The sequence below is a fragment of the Pithys albifrons genome, chromosome 2 (assembly GCF_047495875.1).
Source record: "Pithys albifrons albifrons isolate INPA30051 chromosome 2, PitAlb_v1, whole genome shotgun sequence".
NCBI classification, from domain to species: Eukaryota; Metazoa; Chordata; class Aves; order Passeriformes; family Thamnophilidae; genus Pithys; species Pithys albifrons.
This window is the reverse complement of record NC_092459.1, coordinates 40,033,908-40,053,944: the sequence shown is the minus strand read 5'-3', so window position 1 is coordinate 40,053,944 and position 20,037 is coordinate 40,033,908. Positions and strand designations below refer to the sequence as shown.

The following is a 20,037-nucleotide window of genomic DNA, read 5'->3' as shown; positions in this document are numbered from 1 at the left end:
AAAAAGTAAATCTGAAGTTTGTTTGCAGAGTGGGTTTGTTGGTGAGGTTTTTTGTTTTGTCTTGGTGTATTTTTTTTAATCATCTACCCTTTTCTGAATCTCTGCGAAAGGGAGCAGGTACAAAACTAAACTTTACTTTTGGTTCTGGGGAAATTCAAAAAATCTCCAAACTATACCAGTCTTGGCTGCTAGGCTCAAGAATGTTGTTAGGCGGATGATTGGCTGAGAAAGTGAAATTAGACTCCAGGTAAAAGCTTGCTGATACGGAGCTTAGGTGGCCTCTTAGCTCCTCTTGTGAAGCACTCAACATTTGAAATTTGGTGAAATCCTGCAGCTTCAGGATCTGGTGATTGTCTTGCTCTTCTCCTTTGCTTAAATAGGAGCATTATGGCTCATGTTGTATTGCAAGTCAGAGAGATGAATTGTACAGACAGATGGCTTGAAACAGACAGGTTATTACAATGATAGTCCTTCTATATGTAGTGCATATGGATTCTGTGAGCTGCCATTCGCTCCTTTCTTTTCTCCTGCTATTTTCTTGTCTTTTGCCACCTGGATTCTCAGTTGACTGAGGCACTGCTAAGCATGCACAAAGGTTTTTTTCTTCTTACATGACATATGCAAAACCCACCTCAGTTACAGAACAGACACTGTGTCTGAAAGAAATCTGGTTTGCTTTGTGTGGGCATGTACATGCCCCAGAAGAGGAATTAATATAGCCAGTATAATTAATGTTGAGCATGTAGTTGTTTACTCTTGGGCTTGACTTGGTGTGATTTGTGATGGTGTGACACAGTGTTCTACCAAGCTCCTTTCTATTACCCAGATTTCTAGTATGTTTTTTAAAGTTGTTTAGGTTTTTTAAGTAGTGGTTTAATGTAGTACTTTAGGTGTTACAGGTTGTGAAAAGACCTTTGAAAATGTGGACTCAGTATTTGTCAGTACAGGAAACACTGTTAAAATAGAGAGGGATGAAAAAGGTACTCAAGAGATGTACCACATTCCTGCTGAAGTTAACATAAGGAGCTCAGTTATCTATCAAGATAACTATGAAAACTAGTCTTCCTATCTATTTCACCCCTCTCTGAAGAAGTATAGAATTGGTCTCACACCCTACAATCTGTTCAGAGTGACTGTTCACTTTTGTAATGTTCTTGTCAATTAAAGAAAGAGATTGCTGTTTCTCATCCTTTCAGGCTAGTGTTTAAATTCCAATCTGGAAACCATTACTAAAAAACTTGGTGGAATGCAGCAAGGTATTCAGCTTTCTTGGAGTCACCTGAATACCTTCAGAAACCCTGTTCAGAATGGAGTGTGCAGTCAGAGACTGATTTGTTTAGCTGTGATGTTTAGGGTTTGTAAAAGGCATTTGGGGATTTTGCTTTTAATTTGTGCACCTGAGTAGGTTCTAAAGCTCATAGCTTTCACTGAGTTAAATAGCAAAGACTGTGTCTCATTCTCTTTGAGTTATTTGTTTATTCATGTTTAATGATCCAAATGAAGCATTTGCTTAGTGTGTAATTTAAAATGAATTGGATATTTACACATTTACTAGCTTTAAAGTGTTCTTAATAATGTCCTTAATAGTGACTTTTTAGTGCTCTTGTGTTCCATTCCCTAGCTACCTTTTCCTTTAAAAACATGAATAAAAGTTAAGCAAGCAAGTGAATAGTGACTTCATAAGACTTCTACCAAGATATATGTGAGAAAGGCTTACTCTTAGTGGGTACTTTTAGGCTGCTTTTGTACTTCTAGGCTGCTTTTGGGAAATCAAATCTTACAAGGACAAGTTGGAATTCCATACATGTCAAGTGTTGGGTGTTTATAATTGCTCCCTGGAGACACCTAAATTAGATGTCTGAAATGGTGTCTGTGAATACTCCATGCTATGGCCTTGTTCTGTGTCTGCCAGTCTTTCTGTGCAAGGAATCAATGTTACTTTTCGGTGATAGGACAAAGGATTATGTTTCTGTCAAGTTTCATTAAAATGTAACAAAATGAGGAAACTACATAAAGCATTTAACTATAAACTTTCTGCAAATAAGTATATTTAAAAAGCTATAAATGATACTATCCATGTATACAAATATTGTTGAGCAGTGTTCTTGTTGGAATGACACTTAGTAGCAGTAGATTATTTTCTAACTTGTATATTGCTTGTCTTTTTTTCTGCTAGAAACTGTTGCATATCCTGTAGAAATCCACATACTTCTATTGTTACTATCTTGTGAAGGTTAATCCTGTTTGCAAGGTCATATAGATTACAAAGTCCTAACAATGTCCTAATGTTTTAAGTACCATGCACAACTATTTCCAATGTGAATCCCAGACTGTTCTGTTTTCATACTGTACATGTTTCCAATAAGAAAGGAAAACATGGCTACAGACAGTGCAGGAGGGTCTTTTCTGTATCTTAGGAGCAGAAATAAAAATCCCTGAAGTTTCACTGGCTGTGGAACAGACAGGCTGTGTACTTTACATTGTATAAAACGCATCAGATGTTTCAGTCCAGCTTCAGACTGAGCAGCATGCAGTACTTTCTGAAAAGAATGGCCATGTTAAATGACAGGAACAGGAATGTGAAGTACACATTATATGTTTCAGTCTGCACGCTGGTAGTGACAGGTGCTCAGTGGTTGTCACCGTCCTTGTCAGCACAGACACTCTTTGACATTAAAGTCACCAGCCCAGTCCTGGTGCTGTGCAGCTCTATTGGCAGTTCCATCAGGCTGCAGCTGATCAGTGAATGTCACAGCCTCCACTCTTCTTCTGGTGTGTCACCAACCCTCTGTGTTTTCAGTCTGGCCTTGCCTGTTATTTGATCCTGCTGCTCTTCTTGAGCAGCTTTCCTTTGGGAAATGAGCAGATAGGTCAGTGGTATGTGGGTATCTTCAGGGCAATGCAAAACCCCATCCAAAGTGACTTGCATAAAGGTTTGTAACGATTACCTTTGCTTTAAGCCAATCAATGGGTAAAGTACCCAGGGACTCATTAACTGGCATTTGTGACGTACGTAACAGAATTTTGAGCTGTATTTCAGGAAATGCAGTGACAGCCTTTAATGTCTAATTGACCTCTTCTCTTTGTTTCACTTTCCATATTTCCTTTGGATATGTTCCCCTGTGGCAGCAAACAGCCCTGCTCAGTATTTTGAACTTCTGCTCAGAGCTGCAGCACCTCAGCCTGGGCAGCTGCGTAATGGTGAGTACTCGCTTGCTTTGGAACCCAGTCTGGGTCTGTTTCACAGAGGCGTGTGAAATGCTATGCTGAAATTAGACTATTCTCTTGGAAGGTTCAAGGTTAGTGCTGCTTGGTCATATCTTTGCAGGTTACCTGCTAGTTTAGTAGGCTTAAAACGTAACTTGTAGGCTTTGTCATAGTTCTTCAGCATCTTTCTAAGGTTTTGTACATTCTTTATGGGCATAATCACTGTTTCTTTCCAAGGCTAATAATCCAAAGCTAATAATAACTACTTTCTTTTATTCAGCCCAAATCATCATTCCTTGCAGATTAATCCATATGTCTGACCTGACAGTAATAACAGAAGAGGAATATTTTTGGCAAAAGCCATTTGAGTCGTGGACTTGCTGGGCACATTCACTGGTTTGAACAAAGTAAATACAGGGACAGCAGCAGCTCCTGCAGGACACTCATCTGAGCTGTATTGCATGTGTATGCCAACGCTGAGTGAACAGGCATTTTGGCTTGCTGCTGTCCCTGGTGGTGGATGTGCCAGGTTACTCACCAGGGCAACTTAGCTGACCTTCCTCATAGTTCAAGAACCGTAGAATGGTTTGGATTGGAGGGGACCTTAAAGTTCATCTGTTTCCAACCCCCCTTTCATGTGCAGGTACACTTTCCACTAGACCAGGTGGCTCAAAGCCCATCCAACCTTGCCTTGAACAATTCCAGGGATGGGGTACCCACAACTTCTCTGGGAAACCTGTTCCAGTGCCTCACCCACACCTTCCAGTAAAGAATTTCTTTGTTGTGTAAATCTACCCTCTTTCAGTTTAAAACCACTATTTCTTGTCCTATGAGTGCTTATGGTTGCAGTACCTGTGGTCATAAAAACAGCTGTAATAATCTTTTAAAGGAAAAACAACTGTGAAATAAAGGCTTTTCCAAGATAATGAACTTTTTGCTGCACTTTGATCTTTAGTATTAAGTGAATTTAAAAACACTTATGTCTGCAGTTAATAGAAAATTTATTTTATTTTTGTCTTTGTAGAAGGTGACCTCACTGTACTCTACAATGAGCAGTTTTCAGAGCTCTTTAGAAATTACATGCTTAAGACAGATCTGTAGATAGAGGAAGCAAATCTTGAAACACCTATGTATGTCTGGATGGATGGTACACATGACAAAGTGTTTTCTTTCCTTGCAGATTGAAGACTATGACCTCATAGCAAGCATGATGGGAGCAAAATGCAAAAAGCTTCGCAGTCTGGATTTGTGGAGATGTAAAAATATAACCGAAAGTGGAATTGCGGAGTTGGCTTCGGGCTGCCAGCTTTTGGAAGAACTTGATCTTGGTTGGTGCCCTACGTTGCAGAGCAGTACAGGCTGCTTCACGAACCTTGCACGCAAACTCCCAAACTTGCAAAAGCTCTTTCTTACAGCCAACAGGTCTGTGTGTGACACAGACATCGAGGAGCTTGCTGCTAACTGTACACATCTACGGCAGCTGGATATATTGGGTAAGAAAACACAGGAATATTCGTATTTAGTTTACTGTGTCTCAAAAGCCTCACAGTTAGACAGGAGACCTTCAGACAAAACTGTCTTCTAGACATATTTTTAAAATAACTATTTCTTAAAATTACGGTTTAGCATGTAAAAAAAAGAGGGAAGTTTTACCCACTGCAGCAGGTTTCTCTCTGAATCCAGTGGATTTATACCAACTTTGTAATCTGACTGCTTAGTATGAATTACTTAAACTGAGATTGAAGTGCAAGAATTTTTTCCAGTAACTTTTAGTTTCATGACCGTTAGTTTTTGTAACTGAAATCTTTGTCGTTTAGCTATCAAAAGATCCAATTTCTTATCCTCCTTTCATTTGTGGGGTTTTTTTCTGTGAAGTGGTACAAGGTATATTTATAGCATGAGTCTGTGATTGATAAACAGATTTTGCTTTGGCACAATACAGATACACTATGCAATACTGACTTTGTCACTTTTATCAGGAGGTGAATTTGAGTTACAAAAGATGAAAACATTACATGGACTTTCTAGAAGGGTGGGAAAGAGGTGATGAGGGGCTAAAAGCTTAGCAAATCTGAAATTTTTAATCCTCCACAACTTCCATTGTTAAAAATACTTTTAGAAATCTAAAGTAAATATACTTTGGATTTATGGGTAAGGATTCAGTAAGTGTAGTTTTTCAGGATACTGAATTTATTCTTTATAAGGTAGAATATAAGATTTTTTTCTTTGTAAGAATGTAGGGCAGCAGGGTAGTTTGTGCCATCAACATGAGAGATTTCTTTATGCTTTGACAACTTATGTTCACAAGGTTAGTTGAAAAAAGATTTAAGTGAAAGAGGAAAACGTAGCTGCACTATGTATTTTTAATATTTAATAATTTTAACAAAAATTTTACATTTAGGTTGAGAGAGACACTGCACAGAGCTGAGTGCCCTGAACTCAAATAATGTTCCAAGCAAGTTGAAGGCTATCAGCATTTATAATTACAAAATATTTAGCATATGGCTTCAGATTGTCACTCCAGTACAGCTAGTACACTCTTCTATTGTGAAACAGAGGTTTACTTGCCTCTGGTTAAGAAAATTGCCTTCTGACCAACATAGGAAAGGAAGATGAACAGATTAAAACAAACTTCACCTAGTACAAATTGTAGAGACTTGTTGAGTATGTCTAGAGGACATACTGCGTTTGTGTATCTTTAAGAGATTCTGTTTTGTAGCTAGATTATGAATGCCACATATCCCTATTCAGACATTAAAAATTTTCAAATGGCATAGTGAATCAAGTCTTCTATAAACATGTATGTGCCTCCTGACCACCCACTTCCACGAATTTCTGTTGCAGTGGCATTGTGTCTGCCCATGAAGTGGTCAGACCTCTTCACTGCACCGGAGGGCTCCCCACTGAATAGTTAAGCCTATGTATAGTCTGCTACTTCTGTTTCCTCTCTGCCAGCAGTAAGGACTTGTTTCCACACTTGTTTAGCATTTGAATTCACATTTTAATTAAGCTTGACCTCTAATTCATGTGGTTGATTTGTTTGTTTGTTTTTAAATAACGTGAACATGGAAAAGGAGTTTGTTGTGTTCGCCAGGTGCTTACCAATATTACTGAGTCAAGTAGATTTGTAATCGAACTTTCTCAGTGAGACTGCTTGTTGGGTTCAGATAAATGCTCTCTAGGGCACATGCAGTTGAATAATCTGTAAGATGTTAACAAAAAACATAGTATTCATCTGTTAGACCCCATTTTGTTCCATCAGAGAAATACTTAATAGAATGAAAAAAAGGTTGTCTTGCTGTAAACGAGTCAGTACAAGGTGATACAATATATGCGAAGGACTTGCCCTGCTTTTTTGGCAACAGCAAGAAAACTGTTCATTTCTTTGTCTGAGTACAGTAACCACTACAGTCAGTGGTTAAAAGAAAGAGCTGTCAGGCAGAACAATGTTGGGTCATCTGGAGGCAGAGTTGCCAGATGTTCCCATGTAAGTGAAGAAGTCTCTGTTGTCTGAACTAAAGAACTAGCCTCTCACTGTGCAGGAGTACCATGAAAGTCATAAATCTCTGTATGTGCTCTAACTTTTGGCATCTGAGGTACATCCTGTTACTTTAAGCTATATAAATGTGTAATATGTTTTTGTCCTCTAGAAGAAGTGTGACAACAGGTCTGAAGCTGTTAGAGGCCTGAGGTCAACACTCAGCTTTGCAAGAGTAACCTTGAACAGTGGGTCTTCTCTGTGATGTGAATGAATGAAAGATGTTCTCATTATATCCTTTGTCATCTCCCAAGTACAGAAATGTGTGGCTTGTACATGCATTGTGGAGGGTGTAGAAGTATTGTGGCTAGGTTAGCACTGTAAGGGAACTTCTTTTGCTTCAACAAAGTTGCTTAAAAGCAAGATTTTATTTTTGTTTTGCTGTATGTAAGCACTTACCTAAGGAGAGGTCAGAATGTCTTACCCTGCCCTATAGCCACTAGTGTTGAATGTATTATGCTGGGGTGTCTCTTCAGTTGTTAGAACTTATAAACTTGCCAGGGAAAACTTATTTCAGTTACAGATTATTTATCATCACAATAGGTTCAGAACTGGAGGAGTCTAAACCTCTGAAAGAAATCTTGTTGAGCTATAAGTGGTGCAAAAATGCATGTTATTACAGCCTGGATGCTGTTTCAGGGGGATAGTTCCTGCAGCTAGCTACCCATCTGTCTTTTACCGTAATTTTTTGGCAATTTCCTTGTTACAGAGTCAGAAGACTCTGTGGAAGATGAAAATTGCTGGTTTTTTGAAGGCTCCGTAAACTTAAGGCTCTTTTAAAGCATTGTCAGATTGTGGTGGTGCATCCCCCCCATAGGCTGCACTATGATTTCAGAGACCTTAAAACACTCGTTTCATGACATAGATGCCTGGCTGTGTTTGTGCTGTGTAAAACATACTTCAGAAAGTGAACTGTTTAAAAAAATGGGTCATGGGAAGGGTCTGTATCTGCTGTATTACAGGTTTGGAAGAGGAAGCATGAGGAAGCATGATGTAAGTGTGTCACTGAGTACATGAGCATGTGCTTCTGTCAGAGTTTTAGTTCTGGGCTTTCTTTTACCCAGTACTTACTGAGCTGCCCACTTACAAGTATCATTTCCCTCTTGGCCCGTATCTTTTCCACTGACTGACATGGCATGTTTCCACCTTGTGACAAGACAATCCAGCTGTGAACATCTGACACTTTTGTAGTGATGCAGTACATCAGCCAGCACTATCAAAAGTTAAGGGGCACCTCTAGACCTGTAGTTAAAACTAAGCTTCAAGTTGTGATCAGTGTTGAGCAATGTGACAAGTCAACCTGAATTGACAGTGCCAAAAGCTTTTCTTGCAACTCGTATCAGCTGCTTAGTTCTGTTGCTGTGGGGTTGCCAGCTGCTGTCAAGGGTGAAGAGTAAGTCATTAACCTCGCTCCCCAAAAGTTCCAACTGCTTCTGTCCTGCACCAAAAAAGTAATGAAAAATAGACACCCTTGTTACCACAAAAATTCATGTATTCCTGTCTACATACCAACACCTCCTACACCTTCCTGAGCAACAGAAAACCTAACTGCCCCCTTGCCAGCTGTCAAAGTTTTCAGCTTTATCTTGAGAACATCAACACATGAAAATGTGTAGCATGTTAAAATTTTGAATTTGAGTTATGTGGAATAGACTGAAAAAAATGTAAAGAATAAAAGGCTAGTCTGGCTGGTCTAGGGAAGGAAAGAAGAAAAGCAAGAACGTTTGAGGGAAGAGTGCTAGTTTATTTCCAGGTCTCTACTCTTAAATATTATTTGGTATGTAGTAGTATCCTTTGCCCTAGAAACTGGGGGTTTTATAGTTGGCAGGTTTTATAGTTGTTGTGCACGGGTCTCCTGAACAGCTCTATCATTTGAATTTTTTTTAGATAATTTACTGAACAGCAAAAGTAAGTAGCAGATTTTAATATACTGGTCATGTGTGTATTCTGAGAAATGGCTGATTAGTCCATGTAGAAGTTGTAGTAAATTACAAAGGTTCAAAAGCCTCTAAACTCTAGAAACAATGCAGTATATAGGTAACTAGCAGGATACATTGTCAGTCTTTCAAAAGCAAGGGAAAATGTGCTGTGTTAAAATCCTGAAATGCTTTTGAATAGGCTTTTAAGATATATGCATCAATTGTACAATGCTTATATAAAAATAAGACTACAGATGAAGTTTGCTTATCCTGAGGTGTGAACCAAGCCCCAGCTGGATTGCTTTTATGAAAAGGTATTTCCTAACATAAAATTTTAAGTCTCAGGAGGCGAAAAAAATCCAAACAGGTGCAGTAAAACATGCCATTTAGGATGACCTACTTTGTTTCAAATCTATCAAAAATCTTAGTCTTAGATGAAATGGTAGGAGAACTGTTGAAGCTCAGGTAGGAAGGAATGAAGAATATCCTACACAAAAAGTCTATGGCTCGGCATAGATCTAGCATTTTTGTAGAAACACACATTTGGATCTTGAAGCATAAAAGCTGTGATGCATAAATGAGACTGGTTTTAGATTAAGGTGCTGATGTAGTAGCAATTTTAAGGCTTGGTGGAAAAAAGATAAGTAGCATAATGTGTTGTTCCTAGAACTGCATTTAGAATGGTAGAGCAGGTCCTTATGGTAGAACAGTGATACTGTGGTAAAAGCTTATGGTCAAATGCAGTGAATAAGTAAGACATATTACAGAATTTCTGTATAAAGGCATAGGGGCTGTTGCATCAACCACCAGACAGTAGAGATGACAATGATCATATAATGGTAAGGGAGTTAAAAATCACAATAACGACAAGCTTTGTCTCTGTAGGTGAGGTAAAATTTAGGGACATGATACCAAAGACTGTCTTTGGATGATGTTCAGTAACATCTCAAAGCAACTAATCTGAGAGCCTAACATAGAATAATTGAAGACCACACTAAGATATTCCCTTGCTTATGCAGAAGAGTACTGGAAACTACTGAATCTGATATCTTTCTGGAAATTAATCCTCTTCAGAAGGAAATAGAAAGAACTACTGTAGAAAGTGAAACAAGATCACAGTAAGGCAGTATGAAATATTAAGAAACCATTGGTTAAAGGTGAATGTTAAAACTGTATTTCAGCTGTGTTGGAAGTTTACAGGAGAATTGCTGAGGTTCGTAGATGGTTTCGATGTGAAGGATTGCTCAGATACAAGGCTGTTGCAGGAGAACTGTTGTCTATCCATTAGTGTTCATGGCTGGAGGGATCAAGTAGGCTCCTACATCAGAGCCATTCTTTCCAGGAGATTAGCCTGGAAAGCTGCCTTAAATTGGAATGCCAATACAGAAAGCTTTTGAACAAATCAATACATTGAACAATAATAAATTGTTAGGACTAAATGGTATTTATGCAGTGGTTCTAAGTGAGCTGAAATACAGGGCTGTGAAAATCTTATTTCTGGTATGTGTTGTGTCACTTAAATCTGGTGCCTCAGCACCAGAGTATTGCAGGGTTACAAACGTGGCACAACCTTCTGCAATAGTACAGGTTAGGAGCTGTCAAACAATGGGATCATCTTTCACTCTGTGTAAACCAGTTGCAACCATAAGAAAGTCAGTCAGTGGACATGAGAAGACTATTACTATATTTTGAAGCAGAGCTACATCCCTGCAAGGATAATATAGTTCTGCCTTTCCAGTCTTTTCGAATTACTTAGAGTTCTTGGTGAACCTGAGCAGTGCTCCAAAACATACAGGATGGAATTTTCAAAAGCTTTAGCCAAGGTTATGCTGCTTTTGTAACTTAGATGTCTTCTCCTGGATTATGAGTGTTTGAGAGACAGCAGAGAACAAGAATGTATTGCCTCTTTTCACAATGAAGTTACATCACTACTGTGATCACCAAGAGTCTGCACTGATCTGCTTAGAAGTAATCCAGGAAAAGGGGTGAATAATGCCAGAAGGTAACATATAGGTATCCAGCGTAGAAAAATCTTAAACTGAAGAATTTAACAGTGAAAAATGGCAGAATGATCTTGTGATACTTATTAAACAGGTGATAAAGCAGGAGGAAACCCATTAAATCAAGTTCAAAGTGATTACAGTGAGGCAAAATAACATTAACTAAGCATGTGGGGACTGGGTTTATAGTAGTTACTGTTTTGTAGGACAGACAATGTGTGGATAACTTTTAGAAAACATCAACTCATTGCCCAGCATCATTCTCATGGGCATAGAGAAGATTAGGGTTTCTTAGGCAAGAAATGAAGAAAACACCCCCAGACCTTATTATAAAATTACTGTACAGTTCTCATCATCCAGGTTCAGAAGTACTAAATTGTTGCAGAAGCAAAACAACAGGCATAATTTTGAGATGCAAGAGAGGCTGGAAAACAAACAGCCTTGAGGGAACATAAGAGATGTCCATGGGATTATGAAATATTTAGAAATAGTGAACTGGGAATGATCTCTCACCGTTTCTTTCATTGCTCTGCAATTAACAAGCTGGTTTGTTTGCTTAACATTATATAGTTTAAACTGTGGAACATGTGAAGGAGCCATAAGTATGAAAAAATTTGGAAAAGTAGTAGAATTCATGTGAGATAGCTTTAGAAAACCCTCAAATGATCATTTCTGGCAATTGGGAAGATTAACCAGTGAAAAGCTACTGGAAAAAGTCTACTTTTGCGTTTTTTTGCAGAGAAGGTGGAAAACATTATTGGCCCTAGCCCTAGACAAGATCCTGGACTAGATGGCTTTCTGGGGTGCAGTTAGAATGCATTGGATGGAGCTGTGTAAGTTGAAGTGTCTACCAACAGGTTTCAGCAGTAGTGTTGGCTATATAAACTCTTTTTATAGGGAGAGCTTGATGGGCAGTTTAACCAGCTGTAGACATCCAGACTCAGTTCTCTTGCCTAGAATAATGTGCCCAGCTTCTAACCATTTCTGTAAGGCATCAATCTCCTCCTCTGGGTCTGGTGTACTATGTGCCAGCTCTGTGTGGAGTCCTGTATGGTATAAGAGACCCTAAGGCGCAGTGGCTACTTCAAGCAACTCACTCGTACACCAGTGCCGAGTCAGCTGAATCTTGTACTAAGCACCATGGACTGCACTGACTGGGTTTCCATCAGCTATAATGGGTGGGGGGATACATGTTTTTCAACATCTGTTTATTTGGTTTCTGAGTGAATCCTGATGCTTGATCTGATCCTGTATGACACTTAGGAGTCCATTCACTGTGGCTTTGTTTTTAGCAGAGTTAAATAGTATGTTTTTTCTTAGCATACATATAGGTTTGATCAGCAGTCTCTTAAACAACTGCCTCTGCATGTGTGTAATACCCTCACTCTAGAGCTCTGGGAGTCTTGCTGATGGGTTTGGAAGAGGAGTAGTCTCCAATAGCTCATCTGCTGTGCTGGTCAGTGCTGTCAACAGGAGACTATTGAGAGCATGAGTGTAGTGTTCCATGTTGCTGCTAAAGCCCAGCATCTGGTCACTGGGAGGTCTTGTGGCTTCTGTAGTTAAGTGATTCCCCCTGAAGTTGTAAAATTGACCCCCAATAGAAAATTATGGTTACTTAAGCAGTTAAGAAAATACAAGAGACTTTTTAAAGGTCAAAGTTCTGCATGGTCTCTGAGAAGCTTTTCATTTGAAAACTAATTGAAATAATCTAGCTGAAAGTTGTGTTATAGTAGGATTTTTTTCATGACCCAGTATTAACAGCTTTAAGAAGCCCACGCTACTCTTGGTAACTTTACAATTCTGTTCTGTTTGTTTTTGAACAGGGACGAGGATGGTGAGCCCTGCATCTTTAAGAAAACTGCTGGAATCTTGTAAAGATCTTTCTTTACTTGATGTGTCCTTCTGTTCACAGATCGATAATAGAGTTGTCCTAGAACTGAATGCCAACTTTCCTAATGTGTTCATAAAAAAGAGTTTCACTCAGTGACTCCCTACATAGGCTACTGTGGAACTCAGTTGTTTCCTGTACATTTGTGCTGACTTTTTTTAAGAAGAATATAAATCTGCTGTGAAATAGTGGAAACTATTAATTATCTATACAAATGGATAAAATACATTAAAATGTATTATGTTTCTTAAAAAGTTGATATGGTACCTAAGAATTATCTTACTTTGTGTTAATTGGTGGCACTGCATGTTTTCAAATACCAACCATATGTGTGGCTTTAACAAGAAGCAAATGTCCTTTCATAGGGTGTTACACACAATAAACTATGTTACTATCCAGGTGAAAACAAAGTTCAATATTGAGCAGTAAGGAAAATGTGGGTGCTTCCTTTTCATGTGTTTGTGTGTGTATATATAAATGTATACAGATGTATTTGTATATACATACACAGATATTGTAGCATTCTGGTTTGGACTGCAGATAAGATGTTATGATCTGGCCTATAATTAGTTATTTGAAAACCTGTTAAAGCTTGTATCAAAACAGCTAAAAGAGGCACTTTGTCTTCTTCAATATTTTGGCAATGAATTGTATCTGATACATTTTTCTCCCTTCCTTCACCTGAAGTAGATGTAGTGATGTTTTTTAGTCCAGCCTAAGGGGCACAACAGATTAATGCAAGAACTTGAACCGCCTGAACTTAGAGCAGAAGCAAAAGAGAAAATTGCCATCTGGTCCTTGGTATTGAGATACAAAGTTTCAGCCAGGTATTAATTTTGTAACTGGTAATGTGTAGAAAACTCAGAAGTGGTTTCCTTTTTCAAATTTCTGACATGGTCAAGACTTGATTTGTGATACATCTGGTTATTGTGCAGAGTACCATGAAAAGTAGAACTTAGGGTAATGCATTAGCAACTGTCCCTTACACTGGCATCAAATCTACTGTCAAGTGTGAAAACAAGCATCTTTGTTCAGTAAAACAGCAATGAAAATATAATGGGTTTGAAACAGGGGCAATATGATTTGGTGATTTTATAATCATCAAACCTTAGTACTGGGTTTGTTTTGTTTGGGTTTTTTGTTTGTTTGGTTTGGTTTTCAAAAAGATGATAGCTCAAAGTACTATTGCACTCTCTCTTTAACACTGAAGAAGGAAAACTGTGTTAAAGGACTGTTTCTGGAGGTTTCTTCCTTTTGCACTTCTTGGATGAAGATTTCCTCTTTTTTTTCCTTGAATACCACTGCTAAAATATGTTGCTATGTACAGCTTGAGTTTAGAATTTTACCTTTTTAGCCATTGTTGGTGAATATGGACCATGAAATATAGCCTGTCATTTGATATTGGTTCTATTATTCTTGTATTGATGGCACTTATTACCTACTGGAATAAGAAGAAAAATACTTTGTCTGGCAGAACTACATTATTGTACCGAAGATCAGTGACAAAGAACCCTTCAGTTCATGCAGTAAATAACCAACTGCTACTAGAGGACTGCTACGAATCATTAAAAATCTGACAGTCTCTCTGACTGCTGAATGACTGCTTTGAACTCTTTGTGCTGGTGCCAATACTTTATAAACCATGTCATGAAACAGCTACTGAACATTTATCTGATGTTATTGAAAGATCTATTTCTTCAGATTTTTAAATTATGCTGAATCTTTGGGGAATTTCAGATCCAAAGGAGGGCATGCACAGTTGGCTTTTTGATTTTTTTCCTCCTCACAGATGGCACTATGGGATTTCCAACTGGATAATGCCACTCCATTTTTTTTCCCTCAGAAATCTGGGCATTGTCAGAGAACTTCAGATTGATGTTTTTTTTTCACACTGAAAGATGTCAGCTTTGGTATGATTCTGTGTGAGACCTCATTTCTTTCAATCATGTTTGGGTTCATTTATTGTTCTGGTAACTTTTCAATTTTTTTTTACCTGTAATATTTTTCATTGTAATTGAGTATTATATGCTATTATTCTAGTTATAGGAGAACACAGGTTCAGGTAATTGGAGTTTACAAAGAACAGTGTTTCAAAACAAATGTTTTTTTTGTGAAATTTCACTTCTCAGGGGTGCATCTGTGTTTATCTCCCTTTTTTCTTAAGAGATCCTTTTTGTTTGTTTGTCGCTGTAAATAGAATGGGATGTGGATAAAATGATAGCCATTGTGCCTTCAGACTGGTAAACTTGGTAGATAATACAGTTTAACTTCCGCAGCGTCAGTTAATCAAATAAATGGTTTTGTAATCATGTATACATAAAGAATTTCATTCCCTGTTGCTTTTTAGGTAGTATAAAGGATGTTTAAATTGACATTTTGTTCATATTGAAGAATTTTTTTGTTTCTTATGTTCCATTGTTTTTTTTCAGGAATTCTCTGTTGTCACTTGAAAGATAAATTGAAGTTGACTTTTTATCTAGACTGTTTAAATCTTCAATATTGCCAGCATATAGTTAATTCAAACAGCATAGAAGTTATTGGGAGTGACTTCCATCTATAGTTGTAAACTTCAGTCATCAATCAGAGAGTAAGAAGCACTTTAAGCTATGGCCTTGTAAGTTCCAAGAAGTCTTCCAGCAAAGAGAAGGTAGAACAGACTTGAAGTTTGTAGTACTTGTCAAATAAAGAAAACAACATGCTTTTAGACCTTCCTTATATGTCACAAAGACGCAAGAATAGATCACTGTCTTTTTGGTTCTGCTATTTTATACTTAAGTGTATCTATTTATATATATATACATAAATTATATATGAACACACACATTTGTGTGTATAAATTTTTTTGATGTGTACATACTTAAGCATATATGTATAAATCTCAAAGCTTTTCATGTAGGAATTACTTTTGTGAATTGTAATAGCAAAAAATGTTTCATAGTAGTTCTACTTTCAACTGTTGTTTTCCTTTACCTGGAGACTGAGTTCCTCTCCACCCATGCAACAGGAAAAACCTGGACAGGAGATGTGCTGGATTTCCTGTGTTGCTTTGCCAAAGTGCCTTTTTGGTTTGTCTACACGTGAAAGGTATTACAGGGTATGAAGATTGTGAATGAAAAGCCCGGTAACTACTGTGGACTATCTCCTTGCGAAGCAGTCATATAGAGGGAAATTGATTTTCTAGTTTCATTTAATCCAAAATAAATTATGGCAATTCTTCCATTAGAGGAATTTATTTATTCTTGAATGGGGTTGTCGTCTCCATCACTAGACCGTCCCTCAGTCATGTTACCTAAAATCTGCTTTTAAGGATATTCCTTTTTTTAATCTTTGATCTCATCTGTCTTTCTGAAGCTTTGTGAAATATGTGCTTTGGCAACAAATGTTAAAAAAAATATGGCTAATGTGTCCAAAAAAAGAGGTTTGCTCTGAACTGCTCCTGCTCTTAAACTAGAGGGGGGGCTTCCATACCATCTTATGAAATTCATGTGGGACGGCATGTAGGTAAATATGTAGTTCCTTTGGTAATTTTATAAACTAGTATGATACCTTTACCATTTAAAGCCTCTACTCAACCCTTCAGGGTTTCAATTCAATAGTGTACTTACTTGTATTCATAATTCTGAGCTGTCTATGGAAATGGATGTGGCTTCATTTCTCTGAATTATATTCCTGATTAAGGTACATCAGTGAGCACAACTTACATGTAAGAGTTCTTCATAAGAGTTTGAACCTCATAATCCCCATGTACTTGGAGGTCCAAATGTCAAACAAAACAAACAAACAAACCCCACTAAAAATTACATTTTTCTGTCTGATTCTTTCCTTAGAGCTCTTATGCTAACTTTTCCAGATACACAATGTCCAGTAATCATGGTGCACAGTGAGTAGAATTCATCTCACTGAATGTTAGCTCTCTGAAAGTTAGACATCTACTTTAAAGGAGGAATTTGGGCACCTCTAGAGAGTTATTAATCTCCTCCTAAGATAGATATTTAAGGAAAGTAGAATGAGTCATGTTCTGGAGAGCCTCCCTGGAGACTCTGCAAGCTATGATTTAGTTCAGGTTAGGTACTAAACTAAGATTAATTCTATCCAGTGCTGTTCTACCCATTTTGAAAAACAGGAGTGAAACAACATCCATCCCCAAACCTTAAAACCTTCTAAATTCCATCCAGAAAAAAGCAAATTAAAAACATTCTGGCAACTTGAGAAATTTTCTAAATGCAAGGATCTGCCTCTGCCCCTTGCCAATGCCTGTGGTATTTGTTTTATTTTGTTGGGTTTTTTTTTATATTGTGCCTTTTTTTTTTGGAAATGTATCCCCTATCCCAGTTCTGAAATCTCACTTACCTAACTGGCTATATGTATTGTTCTGTAAATGTGTGAAATTAACAGCCAAACATAATTAATGTATTGTGGCTATCTTGATGCTCTTTCATATTGCTGTAATTAAGACTGAGTAGTTTAGCTGCTCGGCTGTCATCAGAAATGTTACCCACTGTGTATTTGCAAAAATTGTATGTGGAGTCCTGCTTCATACTGTGTGTACTTATAATGCATCTTATGAGATATATTTCCCATTCACATCTGCAGGACTACTAAACTTAGAAAAACTAGATAATATGTAGCATTTTATTATAAGGACTATGGGAGTGGCTTTATATATAGATTTACATGTTCATTATTACTCTTTCACAATGATTTAAGTTGTAGCTTTTGAAATTACTTAGAAAATCCTGGTTTAATGCATCTGAATTTGCTGTATTAGATACAGTCAACACTTTTTCCCCAAATGAAAGCATTTGTCATTCATTGAGATGATGATTTCTGTGATTAGATTTCTGACTTGAAAATTAAATGTGAGAAGGTGCTATTTATTAAAAATTACCAGGCACAGGACAAGTTGTGGTCATTGACATTAGGAAGAGCTGAGAAATGAGTCTTGAGTGTTACAGATCCTCATGAGCTTCAAAGAAGGGCATCAGCAGGAGGTGGCTCTTTTTAAGAATGTTCAGCCTCCGTGCTAGCAGGCAGTGGTGAGATTTTCCTTTTTTAGCTAATGGACTAAGTGATGTTACTTTTGATAGAGTTATATAGCTCTAGTTTCTCCCTGTCATGTTTTCACTTAAGAATGATAAATGGCACAGTTAGGACAGACATCCTGAATTGAAAGGTTGTGAGGAATGAAGTTTTTCTCTTGGTGTTTTATTCACCTTTTCTAAAAAATAAACAAATAAAAATACTTCAACTACTTGAAAACTCATTTTCATTGGATACTGAAGCAATGCAAAGATGAAGAAAGTTGAGAAAAGAAGGAAAGAAAGGGGACTCATCCAGATTTATCTGGTAACTCGTGGAATGGTGGCCAGAGCTATTTATAATGTGAGGGAATTAAGTGCCTTGCTCTAGATCAGCTGTTACCTTTCCCAAAAACGAAGCTTCCCACATAATATCACATGCTCATACTTCTAAGTCAAGATCTAGCATTTAGATGCTCTTATATTGACCTTTCATATACATGTTTATGCAGTAATTAATGATGTCACTTCATTTTTATGAACTAAATAAAAGTACTTTTTCTTTGCCTACCACTGCCCAGCCACAATTTTTGTTAAATTCTGAAATTATTTTGTGTGTGTATATCCAGGGGATTTAAGACTTAATTGCTTAGTATTTGTAATTTGTCCTTTTCTGAGGACAAATAAACTGCAGTTTAGGGGTCACAGTGTTAAAGTGAAGGCTCTGGAGAAGCGAAGGCTCAGGCTAAATCTAGTTGATGTGTGGGAATACTTGATGGAGTGGGAAATGAAGAGAGGGTCAGATTCTTCTCAGTGATGCCCATAGGCAGTACAAGAGGCAATGGACACAAACTGAAACATAGGAGACTCAACACAAGATGACACATTTTATGGTAAGGGTTACCAGTCCCTGGCACAGGTTGCCCACAGAGGTTGTGGAGTCTCCTTGGAGATACTTGTCCTGGGCAACTGACTTTAGGTGGCCTTGCTTGAGCAGGTGGAGGCTGGAATAGATGACCTCCAGAGGTCCCTTTCCAACTTCAGCCATTCTGTCATTCTGTGATCTGAGATGCGCCCTGTGTTTTGTTTGCTTCAGTGTACTGATTGCTTAAGGTAGGGAAGGGGGAAAAGAAAGAACACGTATCTGAAGGAACTTGTGATGTTGTGAACAGCCACCAGAATCTTGTTAGTTTCCCTTTTTGTTGTTTTAAGTCACATTTTTTCTCAGTTTAAGGAAAATCTAAATGTGACTTATTGAAGTAAAATTTTGGTTTTGTTTTCAACATACAGTTCTGTAACATACAAAACATGCAATTACTTTACAGGAGTATGATTGTCACTCCAAAATCTGAAGGCTACACCAAGGACTATGTTAAAAAGTTTATGAAACACTGAGCTGCCTGAGCATTTTAGGGAGATACTGGGTATAATTGTGGTGAATTCTCATCTTTTGTGTATTTATTTACTCTTTTACTGTGGCAGGAGCTGCAGGGTACTACAGTTCTCTGCTCGCCATCAGAAGATGGGTTCCTTCCATCAGACCTTTGTCTCTCTAGATTGTCTTCAGGGCAGTTCCCCAGATTTCTGCACATATACACTATTCTGGAAGTAATAGAGGTGAATTAAAAATAGCTAGTTTGGTTGTGATTTGGAAACTAATGACTAGTCTATGCTTGAAAATATTTTGGAATAGTTACTAAAAGTGAATTAAAATAACCAGGAATTGATGTATTGGTGGGGTGACCTTGCATTTTGTGATTTAACTTTTGCATACAGACAATTACAGCTGCACGTGAGCCATCTTGCTGAAATCTGTGTGATAGTGATCATTCTGGATCTACCTAGTGAGCAAAAGCCACTGCAGCTCTTTAGCATCTTGTGGTGTTTTGCATTCATGCCCTTGCCAGGCAGATAATGGCATTGGGGGTTGTGGAGATTGGCCTGATCTTTGCAAGTGAGGTGTGTGAATTGCCTGGGGAAATTTCCTGCTCACATTTATTTGTATGTGTGGATGAGAAGGAATGACATCTCCAGACCTTCAAATTTAAATACCTAAACCCAGCACCTGGATTCCTTTAAAAGTCTCTCCCTGCCCTCCCCCCCCAAAAAAAAAAAAAAAAAACTGGCAACAAAATACTGGCATGTATTTATGATTTAATAGTATTCTCCATTTTCTGCTGCAACAAGAGGAGTTTGAGTAACATAAACTCATACCGTGTTACCTTTTTTAAGAGAGTAATTTCTATAAAAGGTGGAAGAGCAGCAATAGAGGGAATCGTTCTGGACACTGTCTGTAAATAGCTGTGCTGTGCATGCTATGCCAGTAAGCAGCAGAAGCAAATTACACCTTTTCGTAATAAGTTGAGAAGGACAAAAGGGATAATTGCCTCTAAGCACATTGTCTGTAGCTGGAGGATATTTATATCATTGAATTTTAAATATCTAGAGTAGATACTAAAGTTAGGAA

General features: G+C 37.8%; 1 protein-coding gene across 2 annotated transcripts in view; it reads left to right on the top strand.

Annotated features, from left to right (window-relative positions):
* FBXL4 (F-box and leucine rich repeat protein 4) overlaps positions 1 to 18,140 on the top strand; it is a 63,958-nt gene extending 45,818 nt beyond the window's left edge. For both annotated transcript variants that reach the window (XM_071548794.1, XM_071548793.1), the window contains exons 7-9: positions 3,130 to 3,201; positions 4,388 to 4,700; positions 12,488 to 18,140. In XM_071548794.1, the coding sequence (XP_071404895.1) occupies positions 3,130 to 3,201; positions 4,388 to 4,700; positions 12,488 to 12,651 (549 nt within the window). In that variant the 3' untranslated portion in view covers positions 12,652 to 18,140. The remainder of the gene's footprint in view (positions 1 to 3,129; positions 3,202 to 4,387; positions 4,701 to 12,487) is intronic.
* Positions 18,141 to 20,037: the final 1,897 nt, after the last annotated feature.